This window comes from Abramis brama (genome assembly GCF_963993115.1).
Source record: "Abramis brama genome assembly, chromosome: 7".
In the NCBI taxonomy this organism is placed as follows: Eukaryota; Metazoa; Chordata; class Actinopteri; order Cypriniformes; family Leuciscidae; genus Abramis; species Abramis brama.
In genome coordinates this window covers 35,839,290-35,855,332 of record NC_139969.1, presented here as the reverse complement: position 1 = coordinate 35,855,332, position 16,043 = coordinate 35,839,290, and the positions used below count along the sequence as shown (strand labels likewise).

Sequence of the window (16,043 nt, the reverse complement as noted above, 5' to 3'; positions counted from 1 at the left end):
GGTGAGGGTTGTTCATCCTCCTCCTGATGGTTTGAGGTGTCTTGCTCAGGAGTGAAAACATGGAATAAGGACCTGAAGAAACTGTAGGGTAATGGGAATGGTTCAAGTGGAGTGAGGGTTTGGTGAGCAAACAGAGTCTCGGTCAGAAGACGTCAAATGATATGGAGTGATGAATGACGAAGGGAGAAGGCAAGGTTTGTTGCAACAACAATGTTTTTTTTTTTTTTTATCATGAAGGTTGACCTTGGTTCAATGCATTGTCTGTGTGCTACAGAAAGGAATGACAAAGAAATAATACAATTAATAACAGTGGTCAATTAGCACAAATTGAACAATTCTACAAATAAACAAAAGAGATGGAAATTTACTAATCACAACTGAACAGACTTTAAAAAAATTCAAACAAACAATCTTCCCACATGGCTCATGGCACATGTCTAGAAAACAAAAGAATCATTCAACAGTGCACATGTTAGCAGAGTGACAATAAATCATAAAAAAGCATAAACAAAGACAATCAATTAATGCATCAGGATGCCGGTAGAGAGTGCAAAGAGTGAGCCAAAGGGTTCACAATCAATTTATAGGCAACAGGTGAGGCGGGCGTGGTCAGGTGGCAAATTGTAAAAGTATCCTTAAAAGAGCGAAGTGGAGTAGAAAGAGAATGGAATGGCAGGAGTCTTTTCATAGCCGCCCCGGAATTGAGATCAATTCCTCCTGGGAAAAAGACTCACTCTTCTACCAGCTCAGGAAGCACCATCAAGCGTGACACTGGTCTCGTGTAAATCCGACCACCAACTTGAACATCCACTGACCGGACACGCCCATCTCTACCGGTTGTAACAGTTGTGACACGCCCTGTTGGCCAAGAGGCCCGAGGCAGTTGTGGGTCAAAGATCAGAACAGTCTTCCCTACTTCGAGATTCTGGACTTCCCTCCGCCACTTTCCTCTAGGTTGTAGGTTAGGCAAATAGTCACGAATGAACCGTGTCCAGAAGTGGTCAGCCAAAATCTGGCTATGACGCCATTTCCTTCGCCCAAGGAGCTTACTGTTGACAAACATGGCTTGTGGCAGAGAAGCATCCCGCCGCCCCATCAGGAGCAAATTGGGAGTGATTGGATCAGAATCAGCAGCATTTGAGGAAAGATAACCAAGAGGCTTTGAATTCAGGATGCCTTCTACCTCGATCAGAACAGTTTGAAGGACAACTTCAGAGGTGGTCTGCTTTCCAAGAATCACTCGCAGGGCATTCTTAACTGATCTGATTTCACGCTCCCAGACTCCACCGAAATGTGGAGCCCCTGGTGGATTGAAGTTGAATGAAATCTGCTGATTGGCCAAGTGTTTCCTGGAGCTTGGGTTCCATCGCCTGGAAGCATTTACTCAGTTCTTTGTCTCCAGCACGGAAGTTTGTTCCTCTGTCTGCCCAGATCTCCAAGGGCTTACCACGACGTGATATGAAGCGACGGAGAGCTAGGAGAAAGGCGTCAACATCCAAACTTCCGAGCAAGTCAAGATGTAAGCAACGAGTGGTTAAGCACTTAAAGATGATTCCCCATCGCTTTTCTGTTCTACGGCCCTGGTGGATGACAAAGGGTCCAAAGCAATCTACACCGGTAGACCAGAACGGTGGTTTGAAAAGACGCAGCCTCGCCGGGGGCAGATCAGCCATCTTCGGCACTTCAGGAGAGGATTTCCATCTCTGACACTCCCTGCAGTTGTGCTGATGTTTACGGATGGCTGGTCTTCCTCCTACGATCCAATACTTGCGTCTCAATTCTCCAAAGACCCTCTCGGGGCCCGGATGCAGCAGGGACTCGTCATAGTCCTTAATGATGAGCTGCGTAGTAGGATGCTTCGGATCTAGAATAATTGGGTGAATGATGTCAGGGCCCAGGTCCTGGGATCGACGTAGTCTTCCTCCTACCCTCATCAGCCCCACATCTGGATCCAGTTCAGGAGACAATGAGAGGAGACGACTTTGCCTATGGAGAGGTTTCCCTTTCTGGAGAGCGTCAAGTTCTTCAGGAAAACATGACGCCTGGGCTTGCTGTAAGATTAAGGTTTCAGCTCCTGCCCCTGTGGAGACTTTGACTGAGTTTGTGCCTGCTCAGTGGCGGTGATGAAGTCACTCCAGTTTTGATACTGGGAGACGTCTGGCAATGTACTGATAGCAGAAGAAACATTCAGACACAGAACAGCTTTCTTCAATTCAGTACTGTCTGCGAGGGTTGATGGATGGGCGACATCAGGGGCAACAGGCCAGCAATTCTCAGGCTTCTGCAGGAAGAGCGGCCCAGTCGTCCAGCAGTTGGATCGAGCCAAGTCACCCGATGTGGTAAAGAATATACCCGACTGGTCTGCACAAGAGGGCACATAACAGTGGGGCAGTCTAATGCTGGAGAGGTCAGACATTTCATGTTCCCACTTCAGCCACTGATCAGCCAGTTCGGACTAAGTGATGGGGTCATCCCAGCCTTGTTTGATTTTCCACAAGTCCTGTACCAGCACTTTGGCCCGGGTGGTATAAGGTAAGATGTACCCTAATTGGTCATATTGACTGGCAAGAGTGGTCCTTCGAGCCGGAGTGTGAGTGAGGGATACCATGGCAGGCATTGGTATGGATAGAAAAGATGAAAAACAGTTGGAGTTGGAGAGGGCTCTACCAGTGAAAATCCGTAGCACCTTATCCAGGCGAGAGAGGCATCAACCTGACCGTTATGGCTTCCCGGCTCCTGAGGGGAACGCCTCTAGTAAGTCCAAGAGCCTCCCTCATCACAGCCAAGCAGCCAAACCATCTCCTAACATGACAGCAGTCGAGGATGGAGACGTGAAGGAGAAAGAGGAGACAGCAGCCGAGGAGGGAGAAGTGGAGGAAGAAGAAATCACCCACGATTATGTTCAGCCCAAATCGGCGGAGGAGCATTCAGCTCCACCACCAGCTCCACCCTCACAGGGAGAGGAGAGAATTAATAGATCTAGAAGCAAGAGGGATAAGCAGGAGTCATTATCAAGGTCGAAGAAGGCCACCTCTTATACTTACACTTATGGCAGTGGAAGTTCCCGAAGCTCACACAAGAGCCACCAGGTGGACCTTACCCCTCTACAGGCAGCCATGATTGAGGAGAGGAGGAAACTTGGAGAACTGCAAGAGATCCGAAGTCAAATCCAGGAGGAACAAGCTCTGGATGGCCGGGCTCGAGAACTGGACAGGCAAGTACAAGCAGCTTTGATGGAACGAGAGAGGTTGGACAGGCAAGCACAAGCAGCTTTGACAGAGCGAGAGAGGATGTCTCGATCTCTGACTCCACAGCGACGGCTGCGGAGAGTTCAACGAGAATTGGAAGAGGCTCGGCTAATAACTTCATTCACCGGAGAAGTGACCACAGAACATCCACCTGCTCTGTCACCTCAGGAGCTAGCTCCTTTTTCAATGAGCTCCAGAGTTTTGGATTCAGGTGAACCTGTTGACCTGTTCTCAGAGCAGCAAGCTCCCTTTGTTGGTCCTCAAACATCTGTCTCCAATCCCGTTCCAGTGAATCAGCCAACCACTTCTTTGTCCCAATCCTTACCTCAGCCTGTCAATGCCGTGAGTCAGTCTGAGACTCTCAATCCTGTTCAAGGGAGCCACCCAGCAGTTCAGATGTCCAGTCCAGAGCAGGCAACTCCCTCACCTCCTTCGTTCCTCCATTTAGTGCGGACTGTACCTCGTCCTGCCACGAGTCAAAGACCCTTAGATCCAGTTCCTGAAATACCCGCACCTCTTTCCTTGCACAAGCCCATTGAACGGACATCAGAGGGAGCCAATATCATGGAGTTGTTAGTAGCCACTGCTTTTGGCATCCCCAAGCCAAGACTGCCTTATTTTGAGAGTGGAAGAGAAAGTGACTTTGTTCTGCTTAATATGGCATTGGAGAACTTGTTAGATATCCATGCTCACCTCTCTGAACAATACAAGTTCCAGGTTCTAATGGACCACTTGAGGCTGCCCACTGCGTACAAGCTAGCAAAGTCTTATATGCACGCCTCAACTCCTTACACATCTGCTCTTGCTGCCCTTAAGGCGAAGTATGGCCAGCCACGGCAGTTGGTTCAAAGTGAAATAGCCAGCATCCTTCATTCACCACCTGTCAGATTCGGAGATAGCAATGCATTCCAGGACTTTGCTCTTTCTGTACAGTCATTGATCAGCATGTTGCGATCGGTGGACGGGGCAGGTGGAAGTTGCGGTGTGGCTCTCATGTCGACAGGCTACTAACCAAGCTCCCCCTTTACTACCGAGACAGTTTCGTTGAGCACTGTTTGAATCGTGGTATCCTGAAAGATGGTGCAGAACAAACATATACCTTGGAGGACTTCTCTGCCTGGCTCCAGGTGAAAGCCAGGGCCAAGAGTATTGCCCAACAGACCTCTCCATATCCTCCTGGGATGTGAAGATTACTTCTTCATACACCAAATCCTTACTGACAGTGTCACGAGTAATCATGATCGGTGTATCCTTTACCACAGCCAGTTCTGTTCCTGTGGGTAGTACAGCCCTCTCGGTTGTGATGCTTGGTTTGTATACATTATCAAGGATTATGTTTTTGTTAACAGGAAACATCCCTGTGCCCCTGAATCCAGCCTGGACGTTTTCAACTGTCGCAGTCTTCTGCCAGGCCTGGTGAACCAGAGTTTTGGAGAGCTTCTGTCCTGCCGTCCTCCATACCCACTTCCGCCCCTCCTCATACCAATTGTGTTTCAAACTTTTGAAAAGTGCTTTGTCAGCAGGCTGGAGGGCATGTGTGGTGTGAGGCAGATTGGCCATCACATGCACATTTTTGGCTTTCATCAGTTGTATGAAGTCCAAATTACAGACATGGCTACTGTGGCCATCCAACAGGAGAACATGGGGCCTTTGGTCATCTTTTGGCAGCAGCTCTGTAAACATCTGACCCCACTCCAGGAACAGGTCACTGTTTATCCAGCCGTTGTCAGAGGCCCTAACTGCAACAATTTCTGGTCAGCCTTAAAGCCACTCACACCTTAGTCGCTTGCCTTTAAAAATGACCATTGTGTGACTAAATGTTCCCGCTGCATTGGACGCTGCAAGAACTGTCATGGTTTCTCCTTTCTCCCCAGCAGTTACCTCTACACAGGGCTTATCCACCTCCCCAGCTCTTTCTCAGATTACTCTGGCAGGTATTGGTTCCTTCCAGATGCATAGCCAGAGCCAGCAACTTTGCAACTAATGCGCCTTTGCCAAGTGGTCTTTGGAATGTTCCAAACCCTTGCTAAAAAGCTAACATTAACTGTCCGCCCTCTCCCAACTATCTCCTGGTATTCATTAATGACACCCCTCATTCTGTCATTTCTCCACTGGTTGTACTGACATCTTCCTTTATTTCCCTTTTCCTTCTCTCTTCTTGTCTCTCTATTTCCTTTCTCTGCTTGTTCACATTCACAGACAGCGCATTCTCTTTTGTCTTGTCGTGCTTGAATGGTTTAAAAGCATTTGCATGCCTGATCATATAATGATAATGTAACGCTAACCAAGGGATGACAGAAAAAACGTATGTTGCGTTAATTGCGTTAAATATTTGACAGCCCTAATATATAGATATACACATATATATATATATATATATATATATATATATATATATATATATATATATATATTAGGGCTGTTAAAATGAACGAGTTAATAACGCATTAACACAAATTCATTTTAACGAAATGAATGCAGAATGCAGCACACGTTTTCTGTTTGACCCATGGCCTAGCCTGTAGTTGGAGAAAAGGAGATGCAGCCGTAAACAGTAAAGGATGCAGCAGCAAACAGAAATGTTATCTAACGATAATACATATGAACTACCTTCGAGAGCCACCGTTACAAACAAGATTCACAACTTCTATGAAGAGATATGCGCCCTTGATGAGCACGTTTGCTGAGCCCGCACTGATGCAAGCTCCACAGCAGACTTCTTCCTGACAGTTTAAGCAGCGTTACGTCATGAAAGTGTGGATTCGTAGGAAGACGGCGAGGCCAATATATGCGGAGTTTCGATTAGTTTTTGTAACATGCTCCACTAACTTCACAGAAAGGAAACCGGGATGGCAGAAAGTGGCATCCTGCTTGTTTTCTTTATTTTACAAAAGCACACTGTTTTGTTTTTATTGTGAGTGTACACAAATCAAAATAGACCCTATACAGTTTTGAATGATGTCTTTGTTTGCAAGGTGCAGGCAGACAGATGACAATCAGGATTAAAGTTCAAAGGCAGAGTTTAATACACATCCAACAGGTAAGACAGAACGCAAACGAGACCGGACCTACACTGAGTGAAGGTGAGGAACTAATATACACATGGTGATGAGATAAACCATAAACAGCTGTGATGAGGATTAGTGTTCATGGAAACATATGGAGTGGAGAAACTCAAACAAAGGAACACATGTGATAATGAAAACAAAGTTGCTGTCCATGAAAATGAAACTAACAAACACACCTGATATATTGTGACAGTCTTACTCTTATTTATATGACCCTAAATGACTGAGTATTTTAAGTTTCCGCTGTTATAATGAGACAAAATAATTTAGCTTTGAGTCGTGTAAGTACTGCTGTCCAGTGACGAAATATGCGTGTCTGGAAATGGGAAGCCTCAGGGCCGCTTCACTCGCCGTCTCCTCATGTGAAGAAGGCTCAAATGTAGATGCCACTTTTTCTCCTTCTCGCTCACCTTTCTGTGATTTCTTGAAAGAATGTGTAATATTGAACTTTGTGCATTCGCCATTCAACTCTCAAACACAAAAAAAACTAATCTCTGCACAAGTTTTATTTTTCATTATTCTACTAATTTTGTAGTTTTATAACACAAGAGATGCTTTTCAGTTTTGTGGATAATTGTGACCAAATACCGTTTGTTTTTTCAGCCCTACAAAGAAAAAAGACCTATGCAAGAGTGCCTTCTGTTTACTGCTTAGTGCTAATACACTAAAGTAGGCGGTACTGTACCAATTAGGGGACTAAATGCCACTCAAACTGTAATTTGCACTACTGTCTCTTCAAAATAAATAAAATGAAACCTAGCATTTGTACCGAACTCGTATCGAACCCCGAAACCGAGGTGTACGTACCAAACCGTGTCTTCTGTGTACCACTACTTTACCCCTTTATACATATACAGCAAAAGTCTTTCAATAAATTGTTATTTATTTTATTTTTTTAAATGTTTTTTTTTTCTATTATAAAGTTAATTATGGACAAATATATACTGCAATATATTAGTATTTAAGGTATGAACTATACAAAATGTTCAAAAGTATTTAAAAAAAGAATCTCTCAACATGGTTGTGATTTGAAATGAATTTAGAAAAGCAGAGTATTACAGTTAAATCACATCTTTAAATAAACTCTCATAAACCATCAAAAATCCATCCAAATTTTTTTTATTTTTGCATGTAAGAAGTCCGAATGAGAGTCGAATTCAATAAGAAGTAATGGAAGACATAATGGAGCTTTTATAAGTTTTTTTTATTTTTTTTTATTTTTTTATTATGCCTTAAACAACATATACAGAACAATGCAGCAGACAATATAAAGCCAGGAAGAAAAAAAAAAAAAAAAAGGCAAGACCTTTACATTACTCAAATATTTTGAAGACAGAACATAAACGGACAGTTTTAATAGCCTTTCTATTAGTGCTACTTTGAATAGTACAAAAGTAATTTTCCAATTCTTTAAAAAACACTGTAAAACAGGGTTTTCTGTTAGAAAATTTACACATATGGATGTGAAACTTAACTAAAAGAATAAACAGATTAATAACAAAGGCTTCGTTATTCACATTATCCTGAGTAAAATATCCAAAAACTACATTTTCAAAAAGCAAAATAAAATTAGAGAGTACCTTTTCTGTGATAAACACAGAGACGTCATACCACAGCTTTTTAACAAAACTACAGTGCCAAAAGACGTGAGATACAGTTTCCAATTGCAAAGAGCAAAAATAACAGAAAACATCAATATCCTTCTTATGGAGCTTTTATAAGTTTTATTTATGATAGCTTCGCCGAACGACGTCATGATGCCGTCAGTCACGTCACATGTTAGGAAATTAAAAATATATAAAGGGAAAAAAAAGAAAAAAAGAAAAAAAAGAAATAAGGGAACACACAAGTTGTTGTTTTTGGCATGGGAGCTGAACACGCAGTAGGCAGAAATACAACTTAGGTGAACCCGAAATAATAATAAATATTTATATATAAATAAAGAAAGAATATGAATAGAGACGTGATCATCATCCATGTACGAATAAAAACAGTAGGTGGCGGTACGTGCCTAAGGTGCGGAATACGCCAGAATTTTGAAGAAGAAGAAGAAGAACATCATGGATGTTTGCTGTTATTCAGCCGAGGGAAGGTCTGTGTTTTCAGCGCTTCAGTTGTTAATGTGTTTAAAGCTATATAATACGGTTGGAAGTTTTGACATAAGTGTTCCCGACGACGAGGTATTAGCCTATTATTGAAGAAATTTTGCGTTAGTAATGTGAAACAAATGTAGATAATTGCCTAATATAATATTGTAATTTTTTGAGGCCTGTTTACATCAACTATGAAGTAAAAACGGACATAATGGGAATGTTTAATATAATTATGCTTTATCAACATTTTTTTTTACAGAAGCTGCGTATCTTATTTCTTGCAGTACACTTTATATATACTTTACTGTCATTGTACTGTGTTCCTGTGTCACTAAAGCTAGTGAAATCTTTATTGTTATGTATCTTATAACCGTTTTTGTTTTAAAGTGAGTCGAGTTTTGGGAGTTTTATTCTGCAAGTGCATGATTGAAGTGCATTTTGCTGGATACGACTGAAACCTGTCATCGTGTACTGGTCATACTGGATCTCAAAATAAAAATAAGACCGAAATAGGAAATTATATTTTCCTTAAAGAGGTTGAAGGCAAATTTTAGAACCATTAAGAGTTTTTGCATTGTTACAATAATATCCACCGTATCATTTTCATACATTTCCTATAGAAAAATGATTTTCTCGCTCTCAAGCCATCCTAGGTGTAAATGACTCTCTTCTTTCAGCCAAACACAATTAGAGTTCTATTAAAAATATCCTGCCTCTTCCAAGCTTTATAATGGCAGTGAATGGTAACTGAGATTTTGAAGCCCAAAAAAGCGAATCCATCCATCATAAAAGTATCCATACGGCTCCAGGGTGTTAAAGGGCATATTGCAGGTCAGAGCCCCCAGTGAGTCAGTGTATGACTTGATGTGCAGTGCCTGACTTTGCACCCAGGCTTTGAGGCCTGTATGTGTTACCATGTTGAGCTCATTCATATCGCCGGGATTATAATCCTCCGGTCTAAATTGAACGCTACACACTACCGTGTTTTTCGAAGCAGATGCAGAAGTGAAGTCCCGACTCTTCACCTGCACAAAACACACCCAGACATGGAGGATAGCACCGTCCTTTATCTTGTTAGGAAACCTGTGGCTCGATGTCCTGACAGGCTGGAGTTTGTGCAACCTCCACGAACACAATAATTTATGACGACGATAAATTGAAATTAATAACTACTGAAAACACAGTGAATCACGACCGCTCCTACTGAATATCAACTCTGCACTGAACAAACGCAGAGCAAACGACTCCCTCTTGTGACGTAATTATATGACGCGATGTTGGGGAACAAAGCGTTTTAGAAAACGGTCAAGGAAACTTGTCACTTTTTCTACTAAATTTGTGCCCTCATGTCTTGTAAAACATTTTAAATTCTGCATTTCATATGGTATTTTCATACAAGGTTAGGCTATATATTAATTTGTACTTTTTCAAAGTAAATACTTACTTTGATACTTTATTTGAACCAATTATTATTTATTGTTATTAGGCTATACATTTGTATTTTAAGTCATTTTAAAGGCTGTTGTTCACTTGGATCTATTTATATTATCAAAAATGTTTATCCGATTAATCGATGGAATAATCGGTAGACGACTCGATTCCTAGAATAATCGATAGCGGCAGACCAAGTCTGAAGCCAAATTAAAAAATCAATTATGATTAATCGCACAGCCCTACTTCAAAGTCTCAGTTAGCCTACTATTCACTCCCATTATAAAGCCTGGAAGAGCCAGGGTATTTTTTAATGTAACTCTGATTGTGTTTGGCTGAAAGAAGAAAGTCATATACACCTAGGATGGCTTGAGTAACTGAGTAAATTAGAGGATAATTTTAATTTTTGGTTAAACTAACCCTTTAAATTTGACTTAGCAGATTTGGACCTCCATACCAGTGAAGCTGCTCCCCAGAGATGGGAATATAAGTGAAGAAGCCTCGTGGATTCAAACAAACAGGATTAATTCTGGTGTGACAACCAGTCCTGCTTAACACATCATTGAAACGATGGAGTTCGTCAGAGTGGTGATTGGGGACGTGAGTGATCCAGAACCATTCAAAATATTAAAGGATGACTCAGAAGAACAAAAAGGTTGGTCCCCAGTTTGATCAACTTACGGTAATTGCAGGGTCTATTTATTTATGTAAATCAATTGACATGGAACATGTTGATATTGTACCATATTAAAGTAACATCCCTTCAATCACAAAGTAATTTTTAAGGAAAAAAGCAAACCAAAGTGCATCATCACTGCAGCAATGCCAAGAGGAAAATGCAGCAATGTGTGAGGAAAATGTCTTTTTAATTTTTATATATTCTATTTTGTGTTCATTTTAGACCTGGTGGAGGTGAAAGAGGAAAGTCAAGAGTTGAATGAAGTGGAGGAGAAATGTCAGTTTGAGGAACCCCATGCATTCATAACTAGTGACAAATCTTTGAGTTGCTCACAGACTGAAAATAATTGCGCACAGAAAAGCGCTCTCATCTGCCCTCATTGTGGAAAGTGTTTTAAACAAAGAGGACACCTTGAGGATCACATAAGGACTCACACCGGAGAGAAGCCCTACACATGCCTTCAGTGCGGAAAGAGTTTCACACACAAAGGAAACCTTAAGGATCACATGAGAATTCACTCTGGAGAGAGGCGATTCGCATGTCAGCAGTGCGGGAAAAGATTCACGCACAAAGCAAATCTTACAGATCACATAAGGATTCACACCGGAGAGAAGCCCTTCACATGCACTCAGTGCGGAAGGAGTTTCACACATGCAACGAGTCTGAAAACTCACCTGCTCACTCACTCCGGAGAAAGGCCGTTCAACTGTGATCAGTGCGGTCAAAAGTTCATTTTGGCGGCGCACTTAAAAAGACACCTGAAAATCCACACCAACGAGCGGCCGTACGTGTGTTCTTTCTGTGGGAAGAGTTTTTTATGGCTCTGCTATTTTAAAGACCACCAGAAAAAACACACCGGTGTGAAAGCGCACGTGTGCTCCGAGTGTGGCAGTGCTTTTACTAGAGCCAGCGAACTGAAAATGCACCAAAGAATCCACACTGGAGAAAAGCCGTACACGTGCACGTACTGTGGGAAGAGCTTCGCCGAGTCGGGAAACCTGAAGAAACACGAGCGAGTGCACACCGGAGAGAAGCCGTACCAGTGCCCTTCATGCGGGAGGGGGTTCAGCCAGTTCAGCCATCTACTGAGACATTTAAAACAGCAGAAGTGTGGCAAATTACCACAGTTCATCTTCAGGCCCCAAGACGAGCAGAGTTCATCCCCAGGTGCAACACTTTCAACTACATAGTGTGTAATTCAGTTGAATCAAAGACTCACAAAATAGCAATGACTGTGACTGTGATGTATTTCCAGAGAAAACTGAGGTTTAACATGCTGACATCCTTAAAAATAGTTTTTAACAAAGTCAGTCCAGGATAAAAACAAACAAAACAAAAAAACGTGAGTATATTACTGGATCTGTTACTGTATTATATATATTTAAATAACCTGGATTTCACAATGGGAATACTGTATCTAGGGCTGTCACGATTCCTCGATTAAATTCGAGTACCTGATTAAAAAAAATAAATCCTTGATTGCATTTTGCTCGTGTCGAGTAACCGCTAAAATACCGGAAGTGGCGCGATCCACAGACGATTCATTTAAATAACTATATGTGCTGCAGATATATATATATATATATATATGCGCTTTATTTATTTTCATGTGTGTAGGGTTACGTGCGTTTCAGAGCAGCTCCGTTCACAGTAAATGCTCCACATGAACTCTATCATTTACACGTGTGGCGCGTCTCAGAATCCATATGATGTTTATCTGGGAACCTAAACCTAATTATGTTTCTAAATATGCGAACTGTTCATTGCGATTTCAGAATAGAAGTTTAAACCCTCGCTCTGAGTTCGCATATTTTGATGTCCACATTAAATGTTGTTTGTCCAGTATTACATATTAAAGGATTTGATCAAGCTACATGTGTAACAACAACAATCACCAGGCTACATAATACATAATGTACATAAGATGATTGTTTATATTATGTATTTTAACTGTTGTTTTATAAAACCATATTATAACATTATTGCCTCATTAGATGTATTTTAAGTCATTTAAAAGCTTAGGTCTCTGCTAAGGTCTATTTTAATTACCACAGTTTCTTTTAACTCGATTAATCAGCAAAATAATCGACCAATTACCAAAATAATCATTAGTGACAGTCCTAGAAATATCCATAGGAGCTGACATGGCATTAAAAACTAACTGGGAGACGTTTTAAGATATGTTACTTGATGAAATATAGTGCAGAGTAGTAGGTTGCTGTGAAGTGCCATGTTTTTAGAGGTGTGTTTCATATGTTGAAGTAGCAGTAGTACATAAAAGTATATTGATGTGGGACGGTTCACTCAGAAATGAAACTTCTGTCATCATCGTCTGCCTTGCATTTCTTTCTGCTGAACACAAAAGGAGATATTTAAGCGTTACATCTGCTCTTTTCCACACACTGAAACGTGTGATTCTGACTGTCAAGTGCAAGTACATTAAACCACTCTTTCCAAAAAGCCTTTTGTTTTTCATGGAAGAAGAAAGATGTGGAGTTTTGAGCAACATTGGAAACTGGATTGTGACAAATTCGCATCTCATTGTTAACTGTGCCTTTCTGTTTGGAGGCTTAACCAGTCGAATAGTAGAACATGACACTATCAGTAACCAAACTGAGCTTGATTTGATCAAGTAACACAATTGTTGACCGAATGTATAAGTTGCTTTGGATAAAAGTGTCTTTAAACTGAATAAATGTTTAATGCTTGTTCACCTTTAGAAACTCTTGTGGATTAAGTCTTTTTTTTTTGTGTACTTAGCTTGCAAACATCAGTCAAGCTTGGGTATACTAGCTTTCTCTTATAAAAAATGTACACAAAGTCAGATTTTTCTAATAATTAGTCTTATATGAGGAGTGTCATTTCTGAAACATTTTATTTCTCAGAGATACCTCTTTAAGCCTCATGCTACCACAAAAAAAAAAAAAGTTTTTTAATGTGAGTGTTTATATTGGCATATAGAAACCATATATGAACTCTGTTGTTACTGTCAAAGATCATTACACAATGGTGACTAGTAAAAAACATGAGGTTTCAGATATGCAATCATAGCTTCAAAACTTTTGCAGTAACAAATCATTAGTGTCTACGATTTTCCTCTTTTGGGGACTTGTGTAGGTTACTAACACAAGGCATGGGAAACCACGTCTTGATATTATTGCATGTTAAATGTATTTGTTACCACCCTTGATGTGAGGACCATGTCTCTTATTAACTCCTGTCACCAATACAAACTGGAGATGAGTGGGACTGAGAGTGTGCATGTTTGCATTCATTGCCTTAGTGACGTTACATCACTATTTTATACTTGATTTGTTTCATTTATTCATAAAAACAATTTAATCAAGGCAGGAGAAATGGTTTCAATGTCGAGTCCTGCTGAGCATCGCTGAATATGACTCAAATTCATCTGGACAGCATTTCTGATTGCATGAGAAACTCATCCTCAAAAACCATGAACAGATCTATACGCAGTAAAAGACAATACACCCTAAACTGTGTTAATGTTTGCCTTGCAATGGGAGTGCCCATGATATGTGCCAACCATAATATGTGTATGCATTTACAAAATCAATTTTACTGTTCAGCTTGTGTTCATAATTTTGCATCATTTTTGGGCGTATGCAGATCATGGTGACATTAATACTTTTCTATGTTTGATTTGAATCATATTTTCTTTAATGTTATGATACAGTATGATAAACATTGCAGTGCTGTGTTGGGTTGATAATATCTAATGTAAAATCTGGGTCAGGAAGCAAAATGAGTTGCGAACCATTGGTGTATAGCAGGCTTTTCCATCATTTAGGACACACAGCATGCCTTCTGCCTGCGTCTCCACACCCCCACCTCATCTCAAAACTGATTAGAAAATGCCTGCTAACACCACTGACATACTACTTGAACCATTTAATAAAGGTTTAGAACCCATGCTATGTGCATTTTGATATATGCAATATAGACCTTAAAAATTCTGTGTAATAATTAGACATTCTTTCAGCAGGGATACTTCAAATTGATCAAAAGTGACAGTATTTTACATTGTTACAAAAAAAATTATATTTCAAATAAATGATGTTTAAACTTGACAAAAGGTGACACCTTGCACTTTTGATGAAGAGGTTACAAATGTAGTTGTGCTGGTCCTAACTCAGAAATGCTTTCAGGTGGTGAATCATTTCTATGTTTGTATCCCATTTAGCCCCATTCTCTTTGAGAATATTCCCCTGTTGATCCATCACTCCCATTTCCATACAAACATGTCATTTAAATTGTCTGCACAACACAATGCACAACACACAAAGGTTCATCACAGTAAAATATCAAGATAAGATGGCTCTCTGTTTTCTGACCCTATTGTTCAGGGTCCTGCCACTTTGCTTGGTCTTGTTTTTAGTTTTGTGACAGAGGCACATCGGATACAAGCAAGTCTTCACAGTAAAACAAACGAACAGCAGAAAAACTTAAATTAAAGGAATAAACTTTATACTTTAGGCTGTATGCTAAGTTTCGAGAATAACTTTCTATACATTTTAAAATACCAAAGTTTGAAGATTAACTTATGACTGCCAATAAAACCAACAAACTCTAATGAATCCTTTGCACTCTCCGAGTGTTTTGGTGCGCAGTCTTTCACTGCCGCTTTAATGTCGATGCTGTGAGCATGGGCATTCATCTCAATACTCAGAAGAGCTAAACTAGACGGTCTTTTTTGTGACATTGTGCTCCAGAGAAATGTCTTGATCACTCCAGTATCGAGAATGAACTTTCAGCGTTTGCAACCGTTACAGGTCAGCAGGGGCGGACTTGGTGATTTGGGGGCCCTAAGTCAACAGTCAAACTCAAAACACTCTTTCTATATATAAATATATAAAAAAAAATTTTTCTACATTTGTAAATAAACTGCATGTTAAAAATATCTGTAACCTGGAACTTTTATTTTCTTAATGTAAAATTAAATACAATTGAATTCACAAATAAAAAAAGCCTAAATTCACAAACAAACTATTTACAGTTAATTAACCATATTTGTGATTGCACTTTAATATTAATGCGTCAACATTTCTGTAACCTGGAACTGTTGTATTTTCTCAGTGTAAAATAAAAGAAAAATTAATTCGCAAATAAAAACTAAAAAATAACTAAAAAATAAATAATAATTTACAGTTAACTATATTTGTTACTCGTACAGGGACTTCAATTTCTCCAAGTCCACACAACTGATTGGAGAAGCTGCTGTAGTATCAAGACAGTAGCATGAACTAAAACTAGAAAACATAAAACACAGTGTATAGATTAAGATCTGCCCTTAAAAAAAAAAAAAAAAAAATTGCATTCTCTAATATGAAATATTAACTGTAGCTGTGGATGGATTGAATTTATATAAATTCAACTACTTTACATACAAGGAAAATTTCAACCAAATATATTATTTACATTCTGCAGATCATTCACTCTCATTTCTGACTCTGTCCTAAAAGTGTCCTCTAATTTTGACCCTGCGTGCTTTTGCCTCCGCAAATCT

General features: G+C 40.2%; 1 protein-coding gene across 2 annotated transcripts; it reads left to right on the top strand.

The window, feature by feature from the left end:
* Window positions 1-8,301: 8,301 nt before the first annotated feature.
* On the top strand, window positions 8,302-14,517 carry LOC311087093 (uncharacterized protein). Of its 2 annotated transcripts, none has more exons than XM_084120333.1 (3): window positions 8,302-8,408; window positions 10,282-10,495; window positions 10,742-14,517. In XM_084120333.1, exons 2-3 carry the CDS (start codon window positions 10,411-10,413, stop codon window positions 11,707-11,709), a joined length of 1,053 nt encoding a protein of 350 aa, XP_083976459.1. In that variant the 5' UTR covers window positions 8,302-8,408; window positions 10,282-10,410; the 3' UTR covers window positions 11,710-14,517. The 2 variants fall into 2 exon arrangements, with proteins under 2 accessions (XP_083976459.1, XP_083976460.1); XM_084120334.1 differs by having other exon boundaries at window positions 8,355-8,496.
* Window positions 14,518-16,043: the final 1,526 nt, after the last annotated feature.

Coding starts and splice junctions, on each gene's coding strand:
- LOC311087093 (XM_084120333.1), top strand. CDS start 10,411: ATGGAGTTCGTCAGAGTGGTGATTGGGGACGTGAGTGATCCAGAACCA. Junction 10,496..10,741: donor TGACTCAGAAGAACAAAAAG/GTTGGTCCCCAG, acceptor TGTTCATTTTAG/ACCTGGTGGAGGTGAAAGAG.